This window comes from Poromitra crassiceps (assembly GCF_964638095.1).
Source record: "Poromitra crassiceps genome assembly, chromosome: 29".
NCBI lineage: Eukaryota > Metazoa > Chordata > Actinopteri > Beryciformes > Melamphaidae > Poromitra > Poromitra crassiceps.
The window spans coordinates 3,323,102-3,335,601 of NC_139641.1; the positions used below are offsets into that span (position 1 = coordinate 3,323,102).

Sequence of the window (12,500 nt, forward strand, 5' to 3'; positions counted from 1 at the left end):
ATTGACGTATATATCTCCATCGACTCAACAGTGTCGTCTCGTTTAGCCGTTTGCTAGCTAGCCGCCCTTTTAACGGCACGTAAAAGCTTCAAAACTCGTAAAAGTGGTCCTCGTGTGTGAAGATGATATTACTAAACACTGGTTCGCGTTTGATTAAGCCAGCGTTGCCCAGAGAGATTATTAGAAGCATTGCGCCAAAAACCCATTCAAAAGTCCCATAGGCGAAAACAGTGAAGAACCAGGAGTGTTAGCATCGATGATTTCCGGACTCGTTCCTGCGGCTCTCTATTAAAGTTCAAGTGGAAGAAAGTGAATTTGAGGGGAAATGGATTTCATACGGCCCTGCTGCATCTGTGTTTCTCTGTGCAGCATAAATGTACATCGATGTGTATTGTGTACAGCATAAGATGGTTTCTAGTTGCGTTAAATGAGTATGACTTTGAGGTGTTGTTTCAGGATGATATCCGCAGTGTGCTGAAGGAAGGGCGCCTGCTGCTGGCCAACCTGGAAACTGCAAAAGCCTCCAAGAGAGGTGGAGTCGAGGAGAGAGACATACAAGCAGACACGAACACTGTCCAGAGGTAGGGGGCAGCAGAGAGACAGAGAGAGAGAGAGAGGGGGAGAGAGAGTTGTTTTGGTTATGTTTAGCTTTTGTACAGCACTTGGGTCAATGGCTGTCTTAAATTTGACTTGTGACAGTTTCTATTGATCTTATTATAGTCTCTTAGAACAGACGAGTTGGCTTCCGCAATTTTCAAATGCTTCCGCCATACAGTCTGTACTTCGTGGGGGAGAATCATGCACCAACCGGAATGGGAAGTAGAAAGGCGGGTTTTCCGCTCATTAGTCCAATCAGAATCGCAGAAAGGCGGGTCTTCCGCTCATTAGTCCAATCAGAATCCAATATGCCGCATTTTTCGTGGACACACGTGTCGTGATTGGTCGGATTCCGTCAAACTTCTTTCCTGTCTGAAGGTTTTTTTCCCAACTTCCTTGTGCATGTTCTGGGGGTGTAACGTACAGACTGTGTATAGCTGCATTCGCCGGATTTAGATGAGACAGTCTGTTTTAAGAGACTAATCTTATTAAACCAGGGGTGCCCACACTTTTTCAGCTTGGGAGCTACTTTTAAAATGACCAAGTCAAAGTGATCTACCAAACATATTTATTTATATATATATATCGTGCATTCCTTTATAACTGGGGACTGGTAATCTTACGACTTCAAAGGTCATGAGCTGGGCGGTGACGTCATCAGAGCTGGTATGTCCCATTCCAAACTCGTAGGAGTCTCAGCAGCCCCAACCTCAAAAATCCAAGATGGCTGCGCCGCGCAACAACAGTAGTAGTATAATCGTAGTAATGTTGTTTAGCACTTCTGTTTTGTTTGTGTCTCATTAAATCAGCTGTACACACAGCACTGCCTAACTTCTATCTGTGTGGACATGAGGCTGCAGTGTTTGTATGCGCAAATTGCCGCGAAATGCCATGTTGTCAATTTTATTGCTAACAATGGCTAACAATGGCTAGCCTGGCTAGCGACTGGATCTGACCAATGAACAGTGAACTTCCCAGCTCAAGTTTTCTGCAAATGGAACGCTAACAAAACGGATGTGATGTCATTTAGCCTCCACATCCCAGTTATTTTGCGATAAAGGAACGCACCAATACACTGAGTATACAGTGGAAAACAGTGGAACAGTGGAAAAACAGTGGAAACAGTGGAAAAACAGTGGAAACAGTGGAAAAACAGTAAAAAAAAAAAAAAAAAAAAAAAATCCCCTCAATGCCATGCGATCGACCACACTACCTTCGCGATCGACCGGTCGATCGCGATCGACATATTGGGCACCCCTGTATTAAACCTTTATTCAAACAGGCAGCTCATTTTCCAACAAAAACTTACTTCCTGTACAATGACAGCAACAAACATCTAGAGAGGAAGGATACACACCAACAGTGTTCATAGCTGAATCCTTCCTTCTAGAACCTGTTTTCAGATCAGTTAGTCAAGTCAAGTTTATTTGTACAGTATAGCCCTAATTCACAAGCATGTCTCAGAGGACTTCACAGAGAATATGTCTAGCTAAATCTAGCTGACACAACAATATCAGCAATTACAGTAGTATTATAGCCGCAAGCGGCAATACCAGGGGTTCAAGCCTCCCAGCAAGCAAACTGACGTCATGATAACGTTGTGATGACGTCTTTCAGTGACGTTCAGGACGTGGCCAAATCACAGCTGGTTTGGAGATGATTTAGACGTCTACGCGGGAACGTCAAGCTGACGTCGAAATATGACCGTTACCATGAATGGGCATGTTCACTTATTCTGCTAGGTACACAGTGTATATTCAGCAACTTTATACATAAAGCTATAATTATGTCCAGATTAACAATTTATGCTACATTTTCAAAAACTATAACACTGCCCTGAGTGGGATTTGAACTCGGGATCTACAACTTACCAGCCACGTATTACGCTATCTGTTTGCTGAAATAACTTGCTGTACGTTGGAGTAATATAGCCTACTGTTTCAAAACATGGACCATTTGTTCTTTTTATACCGGTATAACATCAATGGAGTCGGGACAGTTTTAATAAAAACGAAAGCTAATTTAATTCAAACCTTAATCTGGAAGAATCATTGAGGGTTCCTTCAAAATTTACAACTGTCACCACCAGCCTATAATGTTTGTTTATCCAGTGCTCCTGCACACGCAGGCTATACATGTTGTATATTAGAAGCTTCTTCTTTACCTTGATAATGACCAGAACGGGTTTGATGAACTGAAACTTTATTTTCTCCAACGTAGCTGCAGCATGAAGAGATAAACAGTGGACCGCATGTCCATCTTGCAAACACAATACACTCTAGCGAGGTTAAGCTAGTTCACTGCATAAGGCAGACACATCCGTCTTGGAGTTTCAAAGTAAAAGCGCCTATGCATGAAACAGGAAACGAACATGAAATAATCCGTGCATGACAAGTAAAGCATAAATGAAATTATCATTACCAGATTTCTTAATACATGTCGCATTTGTAGTAAATATATTAACTGTAAATACTGTAAATATCACATATTTTAGCTATGATGAGAAACTATAATCTTTTGACTATTTATTGATATTTATTAGGGGTCCAAGCACGAAGTGCGTGGATCCCTATTGTATCTGTTCCGATTTTTTTTTTTTTTCTTCTTCTCCGGTAAAACTGTATGTACAGCAGAAACTGTAATGCTCAGCGTAGCCAGACTGGGCACATAGATTGTAAATGTGCCTCACTACTCAGAAACAAAAAATTACCCATATCGGCCAGATGGTGGCGCTATAACAGACCATTTCGCGTTATGGTCCATATCTTCTGAACCGTGTGTCCTATACTCAAAATTTCACTTCTCAGGGATTCCTTGGATCAATACGCATCTATCCATATAGGCCCCGCCCATTTGCGTGTGCCTAGATTTTCCGCCATTTTGAATTTTATCAAAAACCTACTTTTGCGAACTCCTCCTAGACCGTTTGGCCAAATCACAAGGGGATTTTTCTGGGACTTCTATGGACTACCCCGACCTAAAGTTATTAAAGGATTTTGGATACGTGAAACCGTTTTGAAATGATAAATGTCTAAACTTTTGTATATTTGCTTTTGTTCTTTTCCTACCCTAAAAGTGTGTGGATCTCAGAAACCATACACCCCCCATCACCCAAACTTTCCACACAGGTTCACGACATCACCCACTACTCAGAGTAAAAAAATTACACCAATCCACCAGACGGTGGCGCTATAACAGCCAATTTCACGTTTGTCGGTCCATAACTTCTGAACTGCGAGCTGTAGAATCAAAATTCCACATCTACTGGTTTCCCTGGAGCATCATGTATCTAACCCACTAGGCCACGCCCATTTCTGTGTGGTTGATTTTCCGCCATTTTGAATTTGATCAAAAACCTACTTTTGCGAGCTCCTCCTAGACCGTTTGGCCAAATCACACAAAACTTTTTCTGGGTCATCTATGGACTACCCCGACCTAAGGTTATTAAAGGGTTTTGGATACGTGAAACCGTTTTGAAATGATAAATCTCGAAACTTTTAATGAAACACACGCCAACACTAAATTGCCCACAACTCATTAACCGGTCAATTACAACTACTGCTGCTACTACTGCTACCACTCCCACTACTACCAACACTACTACTACTACTATTACTACTTCTGCTACTATTACTACTACTACTACTACTACTACTACTACTACTACTGGAAGTTGGAATGTAGCATTTTGGGTGGGGTTAATGTGTTTTGGGGTTCTGCATCTGCTGTAACATAATACACAGTTGGTTTAGATGTCACACAGTAATGCCCGATCCACAAAGACTTGACACCCACGTTTGAATAAAAACAAGTTTATGCCATAATAAGGTTACATCCGTGCCTCGTCATTGCTGTGGAAGGATGGTGTAGGGGTAAAGTAGCAGACCCCAAAGCTGGAGGTCCTGGGTTCAAACCACGGCCAGGTAACTGTTTTATTTTTTGAAAATGTAGAATAAAGGTTAATCTGGATATAATTATGTATAACGCTGCTGAATACACACTGTGTACATAGCAGAATAACTGAATATGCCTATTCATGGTAATGTCATATTTCGACGTCATCTTGACATTCCTGTGTAGATGTCTAAATGATCCTCAAATCGGCTGTGATTTGGCCTAGTCCTGGACGTCACTGAAAGATGATATCAGAACATCATCATGATGTAATTGTGTTTGCTGGGAGCCTTCTTTCAGATGAGAGAGGAAAAACATTCCAATACATTATTGTGTCTTCACATGTGAAAGGTCCAAAAAGAGAATTCAATCTGAATTATCCTTGTCACTCATGTGCTCATTGTAACAGCACAACCCACACCAATTAGTTCAAACACCTCCATTCAGGGCATACTTTTAATGTAAAGTGGTGCATTATGTGTGTAATACAAAAATGTCCTTAATGGTAAATGGACTGCATGACAAGCTGCCATGCAGGGTGCTGGCTATAGTCACCAAAAGCAATTTCAGGGATAAACCCCATCAACCTTCTGTAGTGGACGCCACTACGCCCTATGGTTTGATGTGTGTGTGGGAAAGACACAATGACAACTGAAAATTCTGATTTCAGAACACAAAAGCTCCATCATGAGACAAGAACTAACCTCTCCTGTTGCAAAACACGTTCTTGAACACAGCCACGCAATCTCCAGCTAACATTTCCAAGATATTGAAAAAGTTCATGAAACACCGCAAAATAAGGAGGCAGCATGTGGGGTTTTAATTACTGTTACTGACTTACCTGTCTGAAGTTGAAAGTTTTTCATCCCACGTGGGGTTTGAACTTTGAGCAGCAATGGTCTTTAGTTAGCATAAGTCATGTGCTTTACCAAGTGAACTATCCAGACTGTTGTATTTAACTTTGTAGACCATATTATATGTATCTGCAGAGCCAGAGAAGTACTTGTCGTATTGACAGTATGTTCTACCCAAATACCACTTTCTGTCCAGATACTTAAAGGGATATTGTACACAAAAACTGCTTTCTATCCAAGTACTACTTCAAGTTTCAAGACATCACCCACTACTCAGAGGAAAAAAATTACACCAATCTACCAGATGGTGGCGCTATAACAGCCAACCACCACTACTACTGCTGCTGCTGCTACTACTACTACTACTATTGGCTACTAGTGGCGGCTGTGGCTCAGGAGGTAGAGTGGGTTGTCCACTAATTAGAAGGTTGGTGGTTCGTTCCCCGGCTCCTCCAGTCCGCACGTCGAAGTGTCCTTGGGCAAGACACTGAATCCCAAATTGCGCCCGATGGCTGTGCCAGCGCCCTGCGTGGCAGCTGGCCGCCTTCGGTGTGTGAATGGGTGAATGTAGGCACATTGTAAAGCGCTTTGGATAAAAGCGCTATATAAATGCAGTCCATTTACCATTTACCATTTACTATTCTTAGTACTTCTGCTGCTACTACTGCTACCACTCCCACTACTACCAACACTATTACTACTACTGCTACTACTACTACTACTAGTACTGCTTGGAAACCGTCAGGTCACCGGATCTCAACCAAACTTTGTTTACTTGTGCATATACCAAGTCTGAATAAATGTGCACTATCTGACATATACCCCCCAAGTCACCGGAAGCTTGGACCCCGCATCGCCGCTTGCGGCTATATTTCTATTTATTACTATTAATTGCCTTATTTAATTACTCAAATCAAACAATTCACAACAATACAAGACACGAATATAGCCTATACCGTAGGGTTATGGCAGAAACTTGTTTTTTATTTAAAACGTTGGCGTCAAGTCTTTGTGGATCGGACATCACAGTGTAACCGTCTACAATCTGTGTAAGAAGAACCCCGAAACACATTAACGCCGCCCAATGCTACATTCCAACTTCCAACTCAAATGTATAGTTTACGCCTCGCAGTGTATTTTTCTGTCTTTCAAAACAATCTAGCAACAAGATATGCAAGTGAGACAATTGCAGGATTCCCCCGCAATTCATCTCCTCGTAGTCCCGCCTCCACGAATAAACTGTTTGTTCATCATCAGCGCAGATTGTCCACATGCAAGTGCTGATCACTCAGATTTTGGATAAATAAATAGCCCAGGCTGAGAAATATGTGATTGATTGCAACCATTTCGTTATCCTCGTGGATATTTCAGTGGTGAGTGAAATTAGTTGGATGGTGATACAGTGATAATCTGGGCCAGATCTGACTCATCATGATATGACTTGAGCTGGCCCCGATTGGGCTCTCTCGATTCGTCCGGGTCCGTCCTTGCTTGAATATCTGTATCTTGAATAAGTGTATCTGTATCTGTCATCCAGGTCAACAGTTGACCTGGATGGATCGACCTCTTCTAAAAAAGTGTAGTCACCTTTAGATGTATTAGCCCAGGTCAACTGCTGACCTCCAGGTGCGTATGAGCAAAGTCAGCAATAGAAAAACAGGGAAGGGTGATAGTGATGATGTCACAACGCCCTAAAATGGCCTGCGAAGGCCTAAAAACAAAAATATCGCCGTAGTCCCCGCTGTGGGTGGATTATTATTTTTTTCTTCCCTGGAGAATCTAATAACAACCAATATCTGTCATTCGGCCAAATTTCAGGTCTCACGGGAATTTGCGTCGCGGCTGATGAGGAAAAAGAAAAAAATTCTAATGAAAAATCAAAATCTGAGCAAAAACAATAGGGGTTCGTCCCTTCGGGGCTTGAACCCCTAATAATGTTAACAACAGTAGCAGAATCTGTTTTTAAGTGAATGTAGTACTTGTACACAACCACACAACTCATTTTTGATTTGTGTGTGTGTGTGTGTGTGTGTGTGTGTGTGTGTGTGTGTGTGTGTGTGTGTGCGTGCGTGCGTGCGTGTGTGTGTGTGTGTGTGTGCAGGCTCGTGGCCCAGCTCAGAGACATGGAGGAGGCATTCGATGGCTTCTTTGAGAAACACCACCTGAAGCTGCACCAGTACCTGCAGCTGATCCGCTATGAGCTCAACTTCCAGCAGGTGTGTCTCTCTCTCTCTCTCTCTCTCTCTCTCTCTCTCTCTCTCTCTCTCGCTCTCTCTCTCTCACTCTCTCTCTCTCTCTCACTCTCTCACATTAGAAGTTACATCGCTGTGATGACTTACTGTGTGTGTGTGTGTGTGTGTGTGTGTGTGTGTGTGTGTGTGTGTGCGTGTGCGTGTGCGTGTGTGTGTATAGATGGACGAGGTGTTGGAGATGCTCTCTGCACAGGAGAAAGACGTGCTCTCGATGGGAAACACTGTGCTGCAAACTGAACAACACCTCAAAGACCTGGAGATACTGGACGAGCAAGCACAGGTCTCACACACACACACATACACGCATACGCACACACACACACACACACACACGCACACGCACACACTAGGGCATTCACAGACTAGTCGACTAGTAAAACCACTAGTCGACACTGTGCTTAGTAGTCGACTAGTCCTTAAAAAAAAAATATATATATATATATATATATATATATATATATATATATATATATATATATTATCTTTAAGAAAGAACATGATGTATTTACATGACATACATGGACTATCATATCCTATATCCCATATCCCCCACAAAGAACATCAAAACACAACAAAACAAAACAAGAAAACTGCATAAGATACACAATAATCCAAGAACAAACAAGACTATTGGACAAACAACCAAACAAAAACAATGCATTCAAAGTAAATACATAGATCTTGCCCTGTTGGCAGCTAGGAAATGCATAGCTTTAAATTGGAAAGCATCCAATCCCCCAGCTGTAGTTCACTGGTGGAATGAACTCTCAAGCTACCATACGTTGGATAACATTTACTACAAGAGCAAAGGCAGATTCTTAGACATCCCCAAAATATGGCAACCACATACAGAGTTTGACTTTAAGAACTTTTTACCCCAGTGTCATTAGGCTTATCAGGATAGGAGCTGAATGCATTGTTTTTGTTTGGTTGTTTGTCCAATAGTCTTGTTTGTTCTTGGATTATTGTGTATCTTATGCAGTTTTCTTGTTTTGTTTTGTTGTGTTTTGATGTTCTTTGTGGGGGATATGGGATATAGGATATGATAGTCCATGTATGTCGTGTAAATACCTCATGTTCTTTCTTAAAGATTAAAAAAAAAAAACGACTAGTCGACTAGTCGACTACCTTTAGGGACGACTAGTCGACTAGTAAAATTCACTAGTCGTGAAACCATTTTCAAGTTACCATTTTCTCCCCAATTGTATTTGGCAAATCTCCCCTGCTGTGCGGGTTGTTGCTCCGCCCCCTCTGCCGATCTGGGGAGAGCTGTAGACTAGAACATGCTTCCTCTGATACATCTACAGTCGCCAGCCACTTCTTTTCACCTGACAGCAATAATATGCAGAAATATTCAAATAGAACAGGAAAATATCATTTTTACTGCATACAAAAACTGTAACGTTATGGGTTTTGCCAAAAACGGCAGAGTATTAGCATAAAGTGGCATGTCTTTAAACCCCATTGCTTTGTTTTATTGGTTCTGATTGCTTCTTTAATTCAAATAAATAAATAAATACCATCAATATTTCATGGTCATTTCAAACTTCATTACAAAATAGAAAATTAAACACTGGTCTACGAATATGACAAGATTAAATTTAGGGTCGCATCTATTGCAAAATTATTGTTATTTATTCCCCCTTTTGTGACAGGGAAACCAAAAAAATCTTCATCATAAATAAATAACTGAACAATAGAAAAACAAATAAATAAACAGAAATATAATACCAAATAAACTCCCCCTACCCCCTTTAAATAACTAAACTGTTAACTGAACGTATAGTGATGGTTTTCTCTTTTACACAGTCCGTGTGTGTGTGTGTGTGTGTGTATGTATGTATGTGCGTGCCTGTGTGTGTGTGTGTGTGTGTGTGTGTGTGCGTGCCTGTGTGTGTGTGTGTGTGTGTGTGTGTGTGTGTGCATGTCCGTGCGTGTGTTTGTGCACACGTGCGTGTGTGTGTCTTATCAGGAGGAGATGTCTCGTGCCCAGATGGTGATCTTGCACGGTCACCAGTTAGCGGCTAACCATCACTACGCCGCGGCGCTCATCGTGCAACGCTGCAACGAGCTACGACATCACTGTGATGTCATCACCACCGCCGTGCGCGCCAAACGGGCCTCGCTCACCCGAGCACACGACCTGCTGCTCCGCCTGGAAGAGGTAGAAGCTCACACACACACACACACACACACGCACGCACACACGCACGCACGCACGCACACACACACACACACACACACACACATACACACGCACGCACACATACACACACACACACACAGCCTTGTCTCTCTGTTTAAACAAGCTTATCCACCTTGTTTTTGAATGCCTCACTGTAAAAAATAATTGTGGGAACAAGGTCCGGTTTAACGTGACTTATTGTTGCAGCTTGTCATTTCCTTTGTTACACTCGGCTGCAGACCTGAATTATAAACCGGAAGCTGGAGTCCGTTATAAAAGTTATAAATATAGTCACGTTATAAACAACTAACCAACGCTGCGGGTCCGTATGGAAACAGTGTTACTCGAAATGGTTAAAAGTTAAATCAATTTGGTCGTTCAGTGGCATTTTACTGCCATGTAAAGTAACTATTACGCTAGCCGCTAGCATTAGCCACAGTAGCCGACTACCCACAATGCATTACGTTATCCCAGCACCCGAACGACACGGCTGTAGAGCAGAATGGCTCTGCTGTAAAATCCTCATAGACGTTTTCTTTGTCAAGTTAAAACAGTGTAAAAATCACACCGGAAGCGGAAGAAGCACCCATCAGGCATCATGGCAGCTAGAAATAAGGTGGATGTAAATGTAAATGTATACCCTTACCAACGGACATGTTTATCTATAATTTTAGCTAATTCTGTATGAAAGAGATTCCATGCATGATCAACAAAAGGTATTAATGAAAGCTGTCCTGATTTATGGCAATTAAGTCTTGAGTAAAAAGTTCAGTATTATTATTTTGACATTGTCTTACCTTGATGGACTTTGGTGTTAGACGAGGTACTTTCATCTTCCAGACACAGAAAACTAAAACACTAAAACAGTCACATTGTATTATTCTGTCAGAGTGAGTGACCAGAATCCAATCTAGCAGGGACTTAGATCTGTGATCAACTCTGGTACTGAATGATCTCTTATGAGTTGAGGTTAGGTTCATACTGCCAAATAGATTTCAGTCATTGCGAGATGAACAATCTAGCCAATTGCTGTTAACCCATTGATACCTGATGCAGCATTTGTGTGTGTATCCCTTTAAAGTCGAAGTGAACCGGAACGGAATGCACCAGCGCGAGCGTCGGACACTGAAAACGAATTGAGAGGCGGACCATATACGTGTCGATGATTTGATTTGACAATTCTGAGGACTGGCTTTGGCATTGGCCAATCCTGGCGTGTTCCACCCCCAAATCGAGTGGGATTCAGCCTGTTGTCGTGCTACGCGAGTGGGATCCGCAGAGTACCAGGGAGCCAGCTGCTTCGTGCGGAGCGAGCGGACAATCCGATCCATAGGTGCTGCCCGCCCGCCTGGAATCTCCGAGAGACGACCCCTGACAGCCAGGGAGGGTGTCAGGCTCAGAGGCGCGCGCCATTATTGTTAAAAATGTAAATAATATTCCTGGAATGCGTGTTTTAACGAGCCAGTTACATTTCTTTGCATTCTTAGACATTACCATTTGATTTAGTTTGCATAATTGTTCAAGTTAGTAGTTAGTTTATGGGCTAGAAACTCTGCCAGATGACAGGCACTAGGCGCCATTTTCCCCTTCATTTGGAAGAGAAAATTATCCAGAAATTAAGATTTGATTGACAGCTGCATGTCATGAAATGATTGGTTGAAATGGGGTAGAAATTTGATAGTACTGGGTGACGTCAGCAAACTGTAAATTACTGTTATCAATGAAATCTTGAAAAATGAACTTTTGATGTGAAAAAGTGTGAAAAACTAAAGAAATTAGATTGTTGTGATTTGTTTTGCATACATTATTAAATAGGTGCACTGCATACCCAGGTATTTGAACTAAAAGAAAAGAAAAGTAATTCTTGGGTTCAGCTCGACTTTAAGACCGCGAAACCAAATGCTGCATCAGGTATCAATGGGTTAAAGGGATACGATACGCCAACTTTTTGGGAGTTTCTCCCTTTTGCCATATCGCCCATACATAAGGAAGATACACAATGCGTTTCCCGTCACTCTCCGTACAGTATACAGTGAGCTACAGTCGTCAAGTTAGTTAGTATCGCCTATGAATTGGGGTAAACGGTACAGCCGTTCAAAGTCACCAAAAACACATTTCTAACGATGTGCGTCGAAACGTTAGTCATGCACAGCGTCTTCATCAGAGTCAAAACTCTGGGTTTTGACTCTGATGAAGACGCTGTGCGTCAAAACGTTAGTCACGCACAGCGTCTTCATCAGAGTCAAAACTCTGGGTTTTGACTCTGATGAAGACGCTGCGCTGAACGTTAGTCACTGCACCTTATTAAAATCACTTTCCAGTGAATTGAGTGCTCCAGGATCTTCCTTCTTATACCATCCTGTTCTGAGAGCACCGACCTACTGCGGAGGGGCTGACGCGCAAGAGACTCCTTTTACACAGCTCTATGTACATGTTGTGATTCGGGTACTCGCCACGATGAAATATTAATCCAAAATGCAGAGAAACGCTCTTTTTTTTAAGGTAAATAGATAGCCGGAACTACTTTCTAAACATGGCCGCCAGGCATACAGCGGAAGCGCTGTGTACAGGCAAACAAGGAAGTAACTTGGTGTGGGGATTTACTATGAAAATGACGTTTCACGTAACTATGGATTAATATTTCCTCACGTGCGTAAAACCTACATTTTATTTTTAACAGACCGCATTAGAAAGGAAGTGGATGCAGGCAACTTCTGT

The 12,500-nt window shown here is 42.1% G+C and overlaps 1 protein-coding gene across 1 annotated transcript in view; it reads left to right on the forward strand.

Annotated features, from left to right (window-relative positions):
- The window catches only part of LOC310800210 (proto-oncogene DBL-like), a gene marked incomplete at both ends in the record, with an annotated part of 78,549 nt that overhangs the window by 14,971 nt on the left and 51,078 nt on the right, over positions 1-12,500 (forward strand). Inside the window, 4 exons of the mRNA XM_083662795.1 lie at positions 457-581; positions 7,447-7,561; positions 7,758-7,877; positions 9,570-9,761. Of these exons, the coding sequence (XP_083518921.1) occupies positions 457-581; positions 7,447-7,561; positions 7,758-7,877; positions 9,570-9,761 (552 nt within the window). The remainder of the gene's footprint in view (positions 1-456; positions 582-7,446; positions 7,562-7,757; positions 7,878-9,569; positions 9,762-12,500) is intronic.